We start from the raw sequence: 13,562 nt of genomic DNA on the forward strand, positions 1-13,562 counted from the left end.
TGGTTAGGGACTTAGGGTTTCCTTAATTCCTTCCCACGAAAGAAACATTGCTCAGGTTAGGGACACAGTTCACTTTTTGCATTTTGGTGATTCCCAAGCCTCTGAACATTGCTCAGGCATCTATTTGGGTTTATAATGCCTTTTGGTGCGACTGCTGCGAGAGCACTCAAGAGTCAAGTCAGTACTTCAAGGGATTTTGCTATCTTCTGAAGAGTAAGAAATATATCTCCTTCGTCTACAAGTATGTTAATTTATAACATTTTTATATATTGAAATTGCATCAAGTTGATTAGGGACACCCATCATCAGTGTATCAATGACTAAAGAGGGGGTGATGTTGGAGCGGGGCGGGGCGGGCGGGCGGGGCGGGGATTTTGTCCCCGAAGGATGCTGGGAGGGGAAGGGGATTAGATATTCCCCGCGGGGAGGGGAGGGGGATTCACCACCATCCCCGTAGAGAGGAGGGGAAGGGGAGGGGGGAAATTCCCCGCAAAGGGGAAGGGGTAAGGGACCCCAACATCCGGCCCCGACCCGCCCCGTTGCCAGCCCTACGAATGAGATTGTGGGCCATAGTAACCAAACTTATTTTCAGAAGAGATTTGCCCAATGTCCTTTTCATCACCACCGTGCATCTCGTAATCGGCATCAATGATCTAGTAGATATAGACAGGCCTGGCCAAACAGTCGAACTACAACATGGCCCACATTTGGTGGGAATGGACGTTCTCATCATCTCATGTATTGCATTTGGGACCCGCTATTGTTTGAGATGGCTCCCTTCTGAAATGATAAGGGCCTCTCTTGAATTGAAAGAATCAATTTTTTATTTTTTGTTCCTCTCTGTTCAATCCGTGAACCATGTGACATGGGTTGGAGTCTGGTGGTCCGCAGATTCTCCCACCGTTTTTTCCCCTTCCATTTAACTGCCGTTAAATCATTACCGTTGCTTCTTCCAACAACAATCCAATTTGAATTTCCCGCTTCCAAATTCGAATCCCTCACCTCTATTAGTCGATTACTACCATGATAATGACGAACAAAATGCCTTTGATCTCGACTTCTTCTATACTTCTCTATTGGATGATTGCACCCACCTCACACACCTCACTCAAATCCATGCCCAATTCATCAAATCCGGATTACAAGGCAGCAATTTCTTAGTAACTAAATTCGTACATGTAAGTTCGAACATCGGCCAAATACGTTACGCACGTCAAATGTTTGATGAAATTCCCCATCCAAACATCTTCCTTTGGAATGCAATCATCAGAGGGTATTCTTGAACATGACTTGTTCAACGTTGCTCTCGAATTGTATTGCAGGATGCATCTAGAAGGTGTCAACCCTGATGGGTTCACACTCCCTTATGTGCTCAAAGCCTGCAGTGGCCTGTTGGCACTCGAAATGGGTCGCCGAGTTCATGCTCAGATTTTCAGACATGGGTTTGAATTAGATATTTTCGTACAGAATGGTCTGGTAGTGAGAATGCTAAGCCTAGTAATATCAAATGCAGAAGAAAAGAGCTGTATCAAAGGTTTAGGACCTAGGAGGAATGTGCAGCCTATCTGATGTGGAGCGGAAGCGGAATTCAACTCAGTTCATGAATGGATGCTCGGATTGGTATGCTATGATATCAAGCCTGATGTGGAGCGCTCAGCGAAAGCTCTAATCGATATAGAATCGTGAACAGCAACTAGTGGACTGTTCCCAGGTTTCTGCAGCAAGTTTGAAGGCAGGGACTTCTCTTGCAGATCTCGGTTGGATTTGTAGTTCAACTCAGTTCTCCATGATTCTAAACTCTACAGAATTTCCATAACAGCCACCTAACTTTCATGGCTGAGAGCTCATTATAGAACAGACTCAGCTCACCGAAGTAGATGCTCACAGATTCAGCTTGAAATTTATTGAAGTTTTTTTTTCTTTTTGAAAAGTAATAGTTTTATTCCATGCAAAGGTAGTACAGGGAGAGTGGACAAGGGACAAGCTGTCCCTGTCGTATACAAAAGATATCAACCAATCTGAACTCAAATTAAAGATTCACCTCTACAGAGTCGTTACTAACGACCACCGTATCAGATCGATTTACTCCCTCCTTAGCTAGATGATCCGCCATAGAATTCGCCGAGCGTCGCCTGTGTGTCACCGAAGTTCGAACATCAATTTTTGAATTCAGCAAGGCTTCCATGACCATAGTTCTGACTTCAAAGAACTGAGTTTATTGTAGTATCAGATCACACCCGTCTGGGATCAGATCAATGGTGTTGTAGCTCTCGGCTAGATCATAGCAGTCAGCAATAAGACAGCCAGCTCAACTTTTTGACCAATCCATGTTCAGTTCAATTCTGCGCATAACCAGACTTTTCCATATTCACAATTTACTTTCACACATTAAGATGTATTGAATGGAGCATCTCGCCTTCCATTCTAGATTCCAAACGACTCTTGTTCTAACTGATGTTCAGTTCCTAATAGATACAAAACTGAATTGGTTATTGTCCAGTTCAGATCACAACAGAAAAGTGAAATGAGTTTACTCCAGTTCAGTTCACGGTTTTGAACTGATCATATCTGAGTTATACTTCTGCCAATTCATATTACAGCATGTGTAGAAATTTCTTCGGAACTGACTTCTCTTATTGCATGCTTTCAGCTCAGCTTAACTGAAATTTTCTGTTTTTAGTTTTACAACATATCAGATAGGGAAAACTGAAATCTGTTGAGTTCCAGTTCTATCTGTGAAAGCAGATCTGTTTTGTGAGGAAGGATCTGTTCAAGGCTGAACTATATTTATAATGGTGCACAAAATTGCAGACAATCTGCAGTTCTTTCTATTGTGAATGAATTCAAATTCAGAATTTGAATCAAGGATCAGATCAAATCAGATTAAGTATGAATTGTGTCCAAGTTCAGAACTTAACTGAACATGAAGCAACAGCCCTTATCTTATTCTCAGAGAAAAGATGTGCAGACACTTTTAAGTACTGTCGTAACTGGTTCGAATGCGATAGGATTTGGATTGGAACCTTGAAATAGCAGTTGATGGACTGAAACAGAAAAAAAAGAGACACTAATTGCAGGTTCTAGATCTTGAACACAAGCTTGAATGAGGAGTTTAATTTCTGGCTGCTACTGAGCAATGAAGAATCACACGAACAGAGTCTGTTTCAAGTGTTCACGGGTGACAAATCAAAACAAACAGAAACATACTTATGGTTAGGACTGGTAACTGCCTCAAGTTGAGCCAGATCACCCTTGAGTTCTGATTGAGGTGCACTGGTCACTGCCTCAAATTGAGAGTTTTTTTGGGGGAGGCAATCAATGATTACACTTGCAATATGTTCAAGAAGAAAATCATCTGTTTTGAATTCAGGTGTGTCCAATGCTGGGAGGAAGAGGAAACCGTGAACCAGGGACATCTTTCCTTCTAATAACATACAGAAATGCCAAAGAACTGCTGATGTTGAAACTCGGTGTGCCCAACATGGCAGAATGCAGAATTCTAAATAAAAGAATAATGAACTCAAAGAACTGTTTATGTTGAAGATATTTAGACCCATCAATTTACCAATAATCCCCACATGAGCAAACCCCATTCTCAAAAAGATGAAATCGATTTGTATCCCGAAGGATAATCTCACGATCAGTGATCTTGGAGATAAGCTTGGCAGCACAATGGCAATCCCCACACACTCGAAGGTTCTTGGTTATTCTGATTGGCATCCCAGGTGCCGTATTTATAAGCACAAAGGCAATTGCGAGCTTCTCACTATGCACAGCAAGATGACATTCCTTATCCTCCTCTTCCACGTCATGGAGAGCAGAATGCATCTCAGGAACATACCCAATCTCCTTCATCTTCCCAACTAAGACATCTAACTCCGCATAGATTTCCTTTGCCTGTGGATGAGATCGATCACCCACGAGAAAAGTATGCACTCTATTGTGAAGCTCAACATTGCTACATCCAGGCAATTTCTTGATTCCTCTACTTTTCATGATGCTTCGCACCAATGTAACATCTTCCCATCTACCAGCTTTGGCATATATGTTGGATAATAGAACATAATACCCAGCTTGCTCTGGTACCAACTTGAACAATTGATCGGCGGCAACCAGCCCAATAGCCATATTGGAGTAAACCCGGCACCCACTTAACAAAGCCCCCCACACTCTCTCATTCGGCTCTATAGGCATTTGCTTAACAAAATCATATGCCTCTTCGACATGCCCTGCACGTCCTAGGAGATCAACCATGCAGGCAAAGTGCTCTATTCTTGGAATTATCTTATACTCATTGGTCATACAATTAAAGTAGTAACGACCTTCTTTCAGCAAACCACCATGGCTGCAAGCCGACAGAACCGACACAAAGGCAATTGAGTCTGGCTTTAGACCTGATTCTTGCATTTTTGAGAAGAGACTCACAGCTTCTTGACCATGCCCATGCATACCATATGCCGATATCATTGAAGTCCAAGACACGACATCTCGCCCCCTCATATTATCAAAAACTTCTCTCGCAGCTGGCAAATTCCCACATTTAGCATACATGTCTACCAATGCATTTTCCACGAACAAATTGGGACCAAATTTCTTTCTGGCGATATATTCGTGAATATGTTTCCCCTGTTCCAAAGCTGACAAATCCCCACATGCGGGAAGAACACTGGCGAGAGTGACGACATCAGGTTCTATGCCATTGGCTTCCATCTGTGAGAAAAGTTCCACTGCCTCGCCGGCCATTGAATTATTCACATAAATTGCTATCATGGCATTCCAAGAAACCAAACGTTTACTGGGCATGTTATCAAACATTTTTCGTATGAATAAGATATTTACAGATTCCGTATTTGTTACTGCCGGCAAGATGCTCGCCATTGTACCCGCATCGGGTTTTATCTTTTGCAACTCGATTTTCTTGCAGAGCTCCAATGCCTCCTCAAACTGGCCATTCTGTGCGTAACCCGCAACCATTGCATTCCAACTGACCACATCTTTACTAGGCATTCCAGCAAAAACCTGGCGTGCCTCGGATAAGCAATTACATTTCCCATACATGGCAATAAGACCATTCCCAACGAACAAATTTGAATCGAGCCCGACTCTTATAACAGCATTGTGAATCTGCAATCCCACCCGCAAACTCTCCAATCCCGAACAAGCTTTGAGAATGCAAGGAAAGGTGTAGTGGTCAGATTTTATACCATAATCCGCCATGTTTGTGAAAACAAGTAGAGCATCTTGGTAGAGCTGGTTGTTGACATAGCTTCGGATCATAACGTTGAAGAAGATGATGTTTTTGTGGGTAATTCCATCGAATATGTGGCGGGCAATTGCGGGTTCTCCACATGCTGCATAAGCCCTCATCAATTTGATTCCGAGGGATGGGTTTGAATGGAGATTGGAAATGAGGATCTGGGAATGAAGCTTCTTGAGTGTTGCAATGGCAGGGTATTCGTCCAAGATTCGGTTGATGTAATCTTCATTTAGGGCAGTTTTTCTGCAAGAGAGCGTGGAATTTCTGTGGGAGGTTTCTAGGTGGCTTGAGAGGGTTGATGAATGGCGGGAATTGGTGGAAATGAGCTTCCAGAGATTGCTTATAGCTCTCATGAACTAAATTCGTCAAAATGTCCAAGCTCTCCTATGTGATTTTTGAAACTTTAAAAAGCTCAACGGCTCCCTAACGTTTGGCAAGACTATGCTTAGAATTGGCCTGGGCTGGTATGCATTTAGGGCCCACAACAAGATGACCGCGGCCCAAGCCAAAATTGGTCAAATAGGAATCCAATTGCAAAGCCAAGGTTTAAGGGTACACTAGAAGGGGTGTTGCCTAAACGAAAAGGGGGTGAAATATCATTTCCCCAGTTAAAAATAGAATTAGAAATGCAACAATCCATCTGTGCCTGTGGGCCGCCAATAGGATGACGAGAACTACTCAAGGGAATGATAAATCCACCCCTTTTTCTTCCCGGGGCCACCCCCTTGTAGTGTAAAAAGTGAATCATAAATACGCTAGGAGTGGCTGCCCCGGAGAAAAAAATGGGGGCGAATTTGTCACTTACCTTACAAAAATGGGTAACAATTTTCTAGCTAGAGTCGTCTAGAGTGGAACCTACAAATGAACAGTTCTCCCCGCTACGTCTAGGCGTGTACAGTTTTGAAGAGAAATTATAAGATGAAAGGCCTTCTGAATACGTACTCATCATCCCATCCTTGATATTTGATTCAACAGCAGGGATGAAACATCAAGGGTGGTACCTTTATCGTACCATATTTAATTTCGTATGCTCATCATCCCATCCTTGATATTTGATTCAACAGCAGGGATGAAACATCAAGGGTGGTACCTTTATCGTACCATATTTAATTTCGTGTTCATACGCCCTTCTATCATAAATTTTCTCGTTTTATATAAAGGATACTAGGAGAGTTTATATGGTGCGTGGCCGTATAGTCCAGAATTTTTCACAAAGTACCCCACGGTCCACTCCAAAGAATGATCTTATGCAAGTGGGGCAGACGCATTTAGGCTGTGGCCCAACAAATGGACTACTTACTTTTTCAAAACCACCGGACTATACAGCCACACACCGTATAAAAACTCAAAGATTATAGAAAGTGTATGTTTTTTTTTTTTAATATTTATTTGGAGTGCTTCTGAACCGAGCAAATGCCTATTGCTCTGTGTGGTTTAATGCAGTGTTTAAAAACTCCTTGACTCGGCAAGGAACTCGCCCGAGTCGACTCCTTTTTACCTCGGCCGCATTCCGCGTTTGACCACATCCGCGTTCCGCTTTTTGCCTTACAGAGTCAATAAACTCCTTTGACTCTCCCGAGTTATGACCTTGTCAACCGTGTTAACCGCGTTCTTGGCCGCGTCCGCGCCGAGTCAACAAGGATTTTTCTTGGCCGCGTTCCGCGTCAAATCCGCTTTTTTAAACACTGGTTTAATGAACCTGGCTGGGAGATTAGGAGAAGAGGAACTTAAAGGGAATTATTGCTCGAATCTTCTCCTAATCTCTCACACATATTTCACCAAAGATAAGGAGAAGATTAGAGGGGGAAACATTGCCACCACTTAAGCACCACCTAGGCCGCTCTGTTAGTAGTTGTCATGGTGTTTGAGATGTTAGTGCGGGTTCCATACGTTCCCTATTCGGTTCTGTATCAATATTCTTTTATTTCTTCTCCATTGGACAAAATTTATACCCTTTTTCCGCTTCAAAAAAAAAAAAGAATGAAAATGAGTGGCGCAACAGGGGAACTTCCTGAGAGGTCATTTGCAATTTTTGATGTTATAATCAATTCCATGCAAGGATTCACCAAACATCAAATAAAAAATATTTGTGGATTAGTTGATATGTTCTAATCAACTCCAAAATTTAAATTCTTTTACAAAATAATATGATCGTAACATGTAGTAAATTGAGAAATTTAATGAGTTTAGTAAATACCATACGCTCATGTACTCAATAAATTCTCCCATAATTAAGCAAAACTATAATCCATTACTAAAACTGTGTCTTGGACCTACAACAAACCACAGCTCTATATAAATTCATACACCCATATTAGTTTCTACACCCCAGAAGTACACTAAAATACCACTGCCCAAAACATAGTAGATAGATATAGCCAGATAACAAAGTTGCAAGAAAGAGGAAAATGCAGGTGGTCTCTACTCTCTAGTGATGAGGACAGAAGGTAATAAGATAGCTTCCTCCACTGCACGTAACAATACTAGTAGGATCATCGTACGCATACGAATAAGCCTTGGGACACGCGGTCTTAAATAACCTAGAATAGGCGGTTGGCTTACAAGTCTGCGGGTTACCATAGCTACCAGTACAGCAGTACTCAGGCGATTTAAAAGCAAAGCACGCGCTCTTACAGGCCACCACCCGGTTATCTCTAGACCTAACCTGTAACCCCACCGGGCACACCTCGTTCAAATCGCTAACACAACCAGCATAACTACATTTTCCACTCCCCCTAAATGGGGTCACCGATATAGCCAGATTATAACCATCCACAAGGCTAACATCGTAAAAATCCATATCTCCCAGGGTAATTTCGGCAAGGGTAGCAGGAGGAGTCCCGCCTAGACCGTTACAGTAGAGGGCCCCACCGCAATCACCGGTCTCGCACCGGCCTTTGCCGGTTGCATCGAATGAACATTCCTGCCTGCCCCAGAGACGACCGGACCAGCCGGTTGGAACTTTGAGAGAGTAGACTTTGTTGGGTGCTAGCCGGAAGCCTCCTCGAGCAATGACCGGCTTACCCGCACTAGGCTGGATTCCGGGCCAGACTGTGTGGGTACATTTGTTGTACAGAGTAAATGTAGTCCCCAAAACTGCAAAAAAATAAATCCTTGTCTTAGAAAAAAAATGTAAAACAAAAGCTTAAAAACAGAATTACAGAAAGAAATAGTATAGATAAATGAAAACCCAGAAAGCACCTGAATGAGACAGACAGAAGAAGGTGAGGAATAGGGATAGAGGAATGAGTTTTGGCTCCATGGATTTGTGAGAGGTATTGGGGTGTTGGGAAGAATGAAAGGAGGTTGTTGGTTTTTTTAAAGAGGGGGGAAGGGCTGAAAAGAGAGTTATTGGGAGTGAGAAAAGTAGGGAGAAAAAGTCCAAGGTTGAGATGTGAGAGGAACAGCTATGATGATAAGAGCGCCGTGCCCAAGGATGTCAGACTGTCAGTATGGGATGTGTGACTCTGTTAATATTCGCTTCACATGTAGTATATCAGAACCTTTTTTTATCTCCTCTCTCCTTCGTCCATTGCTGGAAAGAAAAAGTTACTGGTCAGTACAGTGTACAGTTGAATTTGTATTTACATGTTACGTGAGAATACCGAGAAAGTTAAAAGGAAGAAAAATATCTCTGGAAAGTGGTCTCCCACTACATTTGAGATTACTCGAGCCATGAGAAAGAACCCTAGTTTCAAGAGAGCATTAGAGGCTGAGAAGCATTAAATATGGGTAGCAGTATGGGGCATGCATTTGTGTCGTTGCATAGGGTTGTTTTTTTAAGTTTTAGAAAGAGGTGAGAGGGATTGAGAAAGCTATTTGCTGAGTTAAAAAAGATGGAGTCCAGAGAGGGATACAAACTCAAAAATCAATCAGCTACAATATTTGTAATTTTTGGGTCGGTGATTTTAAAGAGATTTACTATTCTTGAATTCCTATTTGGTTAATTGGTTCAGGTTATGTTGAGGGAAAGGTGGAAAAGGCAGGAGTACTGGGTGGGCCCTTCTTTGACTTGGTCAACAAATATCGTCGCAGTCGTCGGCTTTACAAAATCAGGTGATTTCTGATTCTTTTGCTCAGCTTTTTGACTCATCTTAATCCGTGAGTTGGGAGGAAAAGTAATACCCTGGTAGAGTTTCTTTTCAATATGAGGATAAGAGGGTTAGGATCATCGACAGATGAAGGAGTTCGGTAATCCAGTAATATGGACTTGATTGAGATTTTTTGTGTGCTTTCATGTACATAAGGACACCCAATACATGAGATTTTACAAGGTGTAAGCCGATATATTCTAGTGTTTTTCAAAATGTACTTTATGGTCCATATCATAGGATGATCCAAACCATCCATTTGATAGGCCACAACATAAAATAGGTTGTGCCCCAAAAATCATTTCCTTATGATGATCCCAACCTTCCAATCTACAAAGGTTTCCATTATATGCAGTTCATCTATAGATCGGAGGGCTAGGATCATCCTATGAAAATGATTTTTTGAGGGACAACCTATTTATATTGTGGCCATTCAAATGAACGGTTTGGACCATCCTATGGTGTGGGCCATACACTACCAAACTATTCGAGCTTACACCATATAAAAACTCCCATATACAGACTCAAAACAAACCTAACCCGTTAGATTAGGCTTTGTTTCTTTCGACGTAAAATGGGCGTCAAACAAATTTGTATGCGGTGCCCTTTTTTACGCCCATATTTTCACTTAAAAACAGGTGTAAAATTTGTTTAAAGCCAATTTTACTCCAAAGAAACTGAGCCTAAAGCCTAATTCTACAATGCCCGGCCTACCAAATCCGATACTGATGGTGCCAATCATGGAGTGATTATTATAAAAAAAAAAAAAAAAAAAGAAGAAAAAGAAAAAAGAAAGATTCTAGTCAGTGAACTGTAAATATAAAAGATTATAGTCCATGCAATGGGGAAAATTGTATGGCCCTCCGACTCCAAGTTTATTTAAAACATTATAAATTTAAAAATTTCTTTTGTTCTAATAAATGTAAATTCTTTATACTCATGAAACTGATTGCAAATGTAAAATTCTATATTATGATTTATAGATGTGAGGAATGCAAGACTGAAGGAAGCCGTAGCAATAAATGAGTTGAAAGAGCTCCCCCATTAGCTGCACGTCACTCTAAAATGGAAAATGCAGCCAATGTTAAATGCACTTAGCCAATGGGGGAGCGCTTGCATCTCATTTTTACATGGGCTCCCTTCAGTCTAGCATCCCTCTGTAAATGTAAATTTCTTTGTAACTATTAGAGGTCTACTAGCAAAATGGGAATCCATTCTGTAAAAAAACACAACGTCCTCTGTCGTGACAGGTGAGCAAGTGGTCCTCTATCATGGCAAGTGTGCGAGTGTTGCATGTTGAGTCTTAACCTCAATCGGACTTTGTATCTCAACCTTGAGGTCACAGGTTCGATCTCAGCTTACCCACCTGAAAAAAGACACGTGCACAAGGAAACAAAGAAGAGAGCTCGAAGCCCCAGAAATTCCGCCAATTTCACTCCTTTCTTTATATTCTGAACGAAATTCTGTTTTGGTAGTGTTTTCCTAACTATTGAATAAAAATTGCATAACAAACAACACGAATCCATATATTATAACAAACAACAAGCTTTAAATGTATCCACTGGGAATTGCTAGCGTCCATTGCAAAAGGCATTTCACGGATGGTCTATCGCATGTCAGACCAGCCACCTCGGGATTGAAGACAATCGTTGTCTTCATTCACGAGGTGGCTGGTCTGCGACAGAGCATCCGCAAAATGCTGCGATGGACTTTAGCAAATCCCGTATCCATCCGCGAAATGCCTTTTCTGATGGGCCCTGGGAAATCCCGCATCCAATTATTCCATACATAATATCAAATGACCATGGTTTCAAATTTCGGTCTCCGAATGCGTTTCGGTCCTCTCCGAAAATGAAATTTTGGATGAAATAAAAAAGACGACTATTTTATCTCCTATAAAATTTCGACCAAAATTTCGGTAATTTCAGCTGCAATTTTGGGGAAACCGCAGTTTTGAGTATTATCGATTTCGGTTTCGTTCTCGAAATTTAAAACCATGCAAAAGACTACTGATACTGGCACTACCATAGTACCATGTTACTTGATAATGAGCGGAATTCACCGTGCCTTTATTATTTAACTAGCTGTCAAAAGCTATTAGAATTCCCAAAAAAAGTGCTCAACAGCCCACTAAAAAAGAAAGGACAAGGTGAGTTCCGCCCATTGTTTTGTTGATGCTAACGTTAAGGTTTGGGCGCCCATGTTCCACTGGGGACACAATGTTGCCTAGTGAGTCCCATAAAACCCTTAGTCATTAAAGCTTGTACTTTTTTAAAAATAATATGTTGGACACACGAATGGTTTTAAATTTCTACCCAAATCCTAAATTTCGGGTTTCCGTCGAGAATGAAACCGAAATCGATAATACTCGAAACAGTCATTTATTTCGGCCAAAATTTCAAATCCCGGAAATTTAAGGGATTTCACCCAAAAAATCTGGATTTTGATAATTATTTAACATTTTCCCAAAATTTGAGGAATTTAGGTCGAAATTTTATAGGAGATAAAATAGCCGTATCTTTTATTTCGCGCGGAAATTTTGAAATTTTGGACGAAACCGAAATTTGAAACCATCAAACGTGCACGAAGTTAGAGTAGTTGGCTCCCATGTAATCGGTCATTAAAGCGTACATTTTTTAAAATAATATAAAAAATGGGTGTTTAACTGCCCGGTACCCAACAATCGGGATAGAGAACGGCTAGGAATAGCCTAGGAAGACAGAAGCATCGGGATCAATGGTGACGGTAGATTAGGCAGGCCCCGCATGGAGACATGGTTGTACAATCAAGACCGTTGAATTTGTAGAACATCGTGAAGTGCCCACTCCCACGCCGATTGGATATCCCCAGGTGTAAGAAAAAGAACAATGAAAATCAACGGTTAATCATGCATTGGCAGAATACGAAAAGAGTCATGATAGATGGATCAAGAACCTTAGATCATCCGATGAAGGTGTTCTCAACAGGGCATTTGGCCCCCACATGTATTCCTCTTCCGACCACCAGATCCAATCACATAGAGCTCGCATAAACAGGGCCCATTGCATAAACAGGGCCCATTGTCTTTTAGTGACGAGCCTAACAGTCATCCTCTTCGCATTTTCCGTTGTAATATATGTATATACTAGTAAAAAACCCCGTGCGATGCACGGGCCGACAAAGCACTGTATTGACCACATCATAGACCAAATCATAGGTTGATCCAAACCATCCATGTGATGGAACACAACATAAATAGGTTGTGCCCGTAAAATCATTTCATAGGCCGATTCTAGCCCTCCAATCTATAGCGGTTTCCATAATTGTTGTTCCTCTTGAGGTGCCCGGAATTCGTTAATATTTTTCAAGGTGTCCTGAATTTGTAATATCATGTAATCTGTTTATAAAAATCCGTAGTATTATATAACATATGTACCCAATCCGTAATTTTACAAAAACAAAATGTCACTGTGGGGGATAGGATTGAAATTATGTGGCTTTAATGGGTGCCTTTGTTAAAAAGCATAAAGGAGATGGTAGGATTGAAAATATGTGGGTTGAATGGGTGCCTTTGTTAAAAAAAAGTCAAAAAAGTGATGTGTAATTCTATTAGAATTTTGGGAAGAATTCAAATAATTCTCTCATTTTCTCTTCTGCGATATAGTATATATACTAGTGGGACACCCCATGCGATGCACAAGGAGTGGAAAAACGTTATATTTAGCTTCTCATGATAGACAATAGATAAACTGTATATTACGAAAATCTTATAGATCGGAGGGTTGCGATCATCCCATCGAAATGATTTTGGGGGGCAAAACCTATTTGCGTCGCGGCCCATCAAATGGACGGCTTGGATCATCCTATAGCATTGACCGCAAACTTAATTTGAAAAATCTGGGTGGGGCCTACAATTTGGCCTTAATCTTAATGCACAACCCACACCATAGGATGATCGAAACCATTCATTTGATGGGCCACAATGTAAATAGGTCGTGCCCCAAAAATCATTTTCATTGGATGATCACAACTCTCCAATCTATAGAGGTTTCTGTAATATGCAGTTTTTCTTTAGATCGGAGGGCTATGATTATCAAATGGAGGGTTTATATCATGGGGTGGTGCGTACAATTCATTTTGAAAAATACAGGTGGGGCCTACCTTATTCAAAGATTTAAAGAAATTAATATTTGGGCCCACCAACTGTGGGGGATAGACCAGTTCAAAGATTTGAA

General features: G+C 41.3%; 2 protein-coding genes across 2 annotated transcripts; both read right to left on the bottom strand.

Moving 5' to 3' along the window:
* Positions 1-785: 785 nt before the first annotated feature.
* Positions 786-5,941, bottom strand: LOC143877752 (Tetratricopeptide repeat (TPR)-like superfamily protein). The gene has a single exon (XM_077379973.1). The coding sequence runs from the start codon at positions 5,608-5,610 to the stop codon at positions 3,562-3,564; it is 2,049 nt and encodes a 682-aa protein (XP_077236088.1). The 5' UTR covers positions 5,611-5,941; the 3' UTR covers positions 786-3,561.
* A 1,547-nt stretch (positions 5,942-7,488) lies between these two features.
* On the bottom strand, positions 7,489-8,619 carry LOC143877754 (thaumatin-like protein). Its single transcript, XM_077379974.1, has 2 exons — positions 8,459-8,619; positions 7,489-8,353 (listed from the first exon to the last, which is right to left on the bottom strand). The coding sequence occupies exons 1-2, from the start codon at positions 8,517-8,519 to the stop codon at positions 7,686-7,688; spliced, it is 729 nt and encodes a 242-aa protein (XP_077236089.1). The 5' UTR covers positions 8,520-8,619; the 3' UTR covers positions 7,489-7,685.
* Positions 8,620-13,562: the final 4,943 nt, after the last annotated feature.

This window comes from Tasmannia lanceolata, unplaced genomic scaffold, assembly GCF_043159265.1.
Source record: "Tasmannia lanceolata isolate RefF3 unplaced genomic scaffold, GAP_Taslan_0.1 ptg000005l, whole genome shotgun sequence".
Lineage (NCBI taxonomy): Eukaryota > Viridiplantae > Streptophyta > Magnoliopsida > Canellales > Winteraceae > Tasmannia > Tasmannia lanceolata.

Bases quoted from the DNA above. Each gene is read 5' to 3' on its own strand.
- LOC143877754 (XM_077379974.1), bottom strand. From the start codon at position 8,519: ATGGAGCCAAAACTCATTCCTCTATCCCTATTCCTCACCTTCTTCTGT. The intron at 8,354-8,458 runs GTGCTTTCTGGG...ATTTTTTTGCAG, and splicing joins CTTCTGTCTGTCTCATTCAG to TTTTGGGGACTACATTTACT.
- LOC143877752 (XM_077379973.1), bottom strand. From the start codon at position 5,610: ATGAGAGCTATAAGCAATCTCTGGAAGCTCATTTCCACCAATTCCCGC.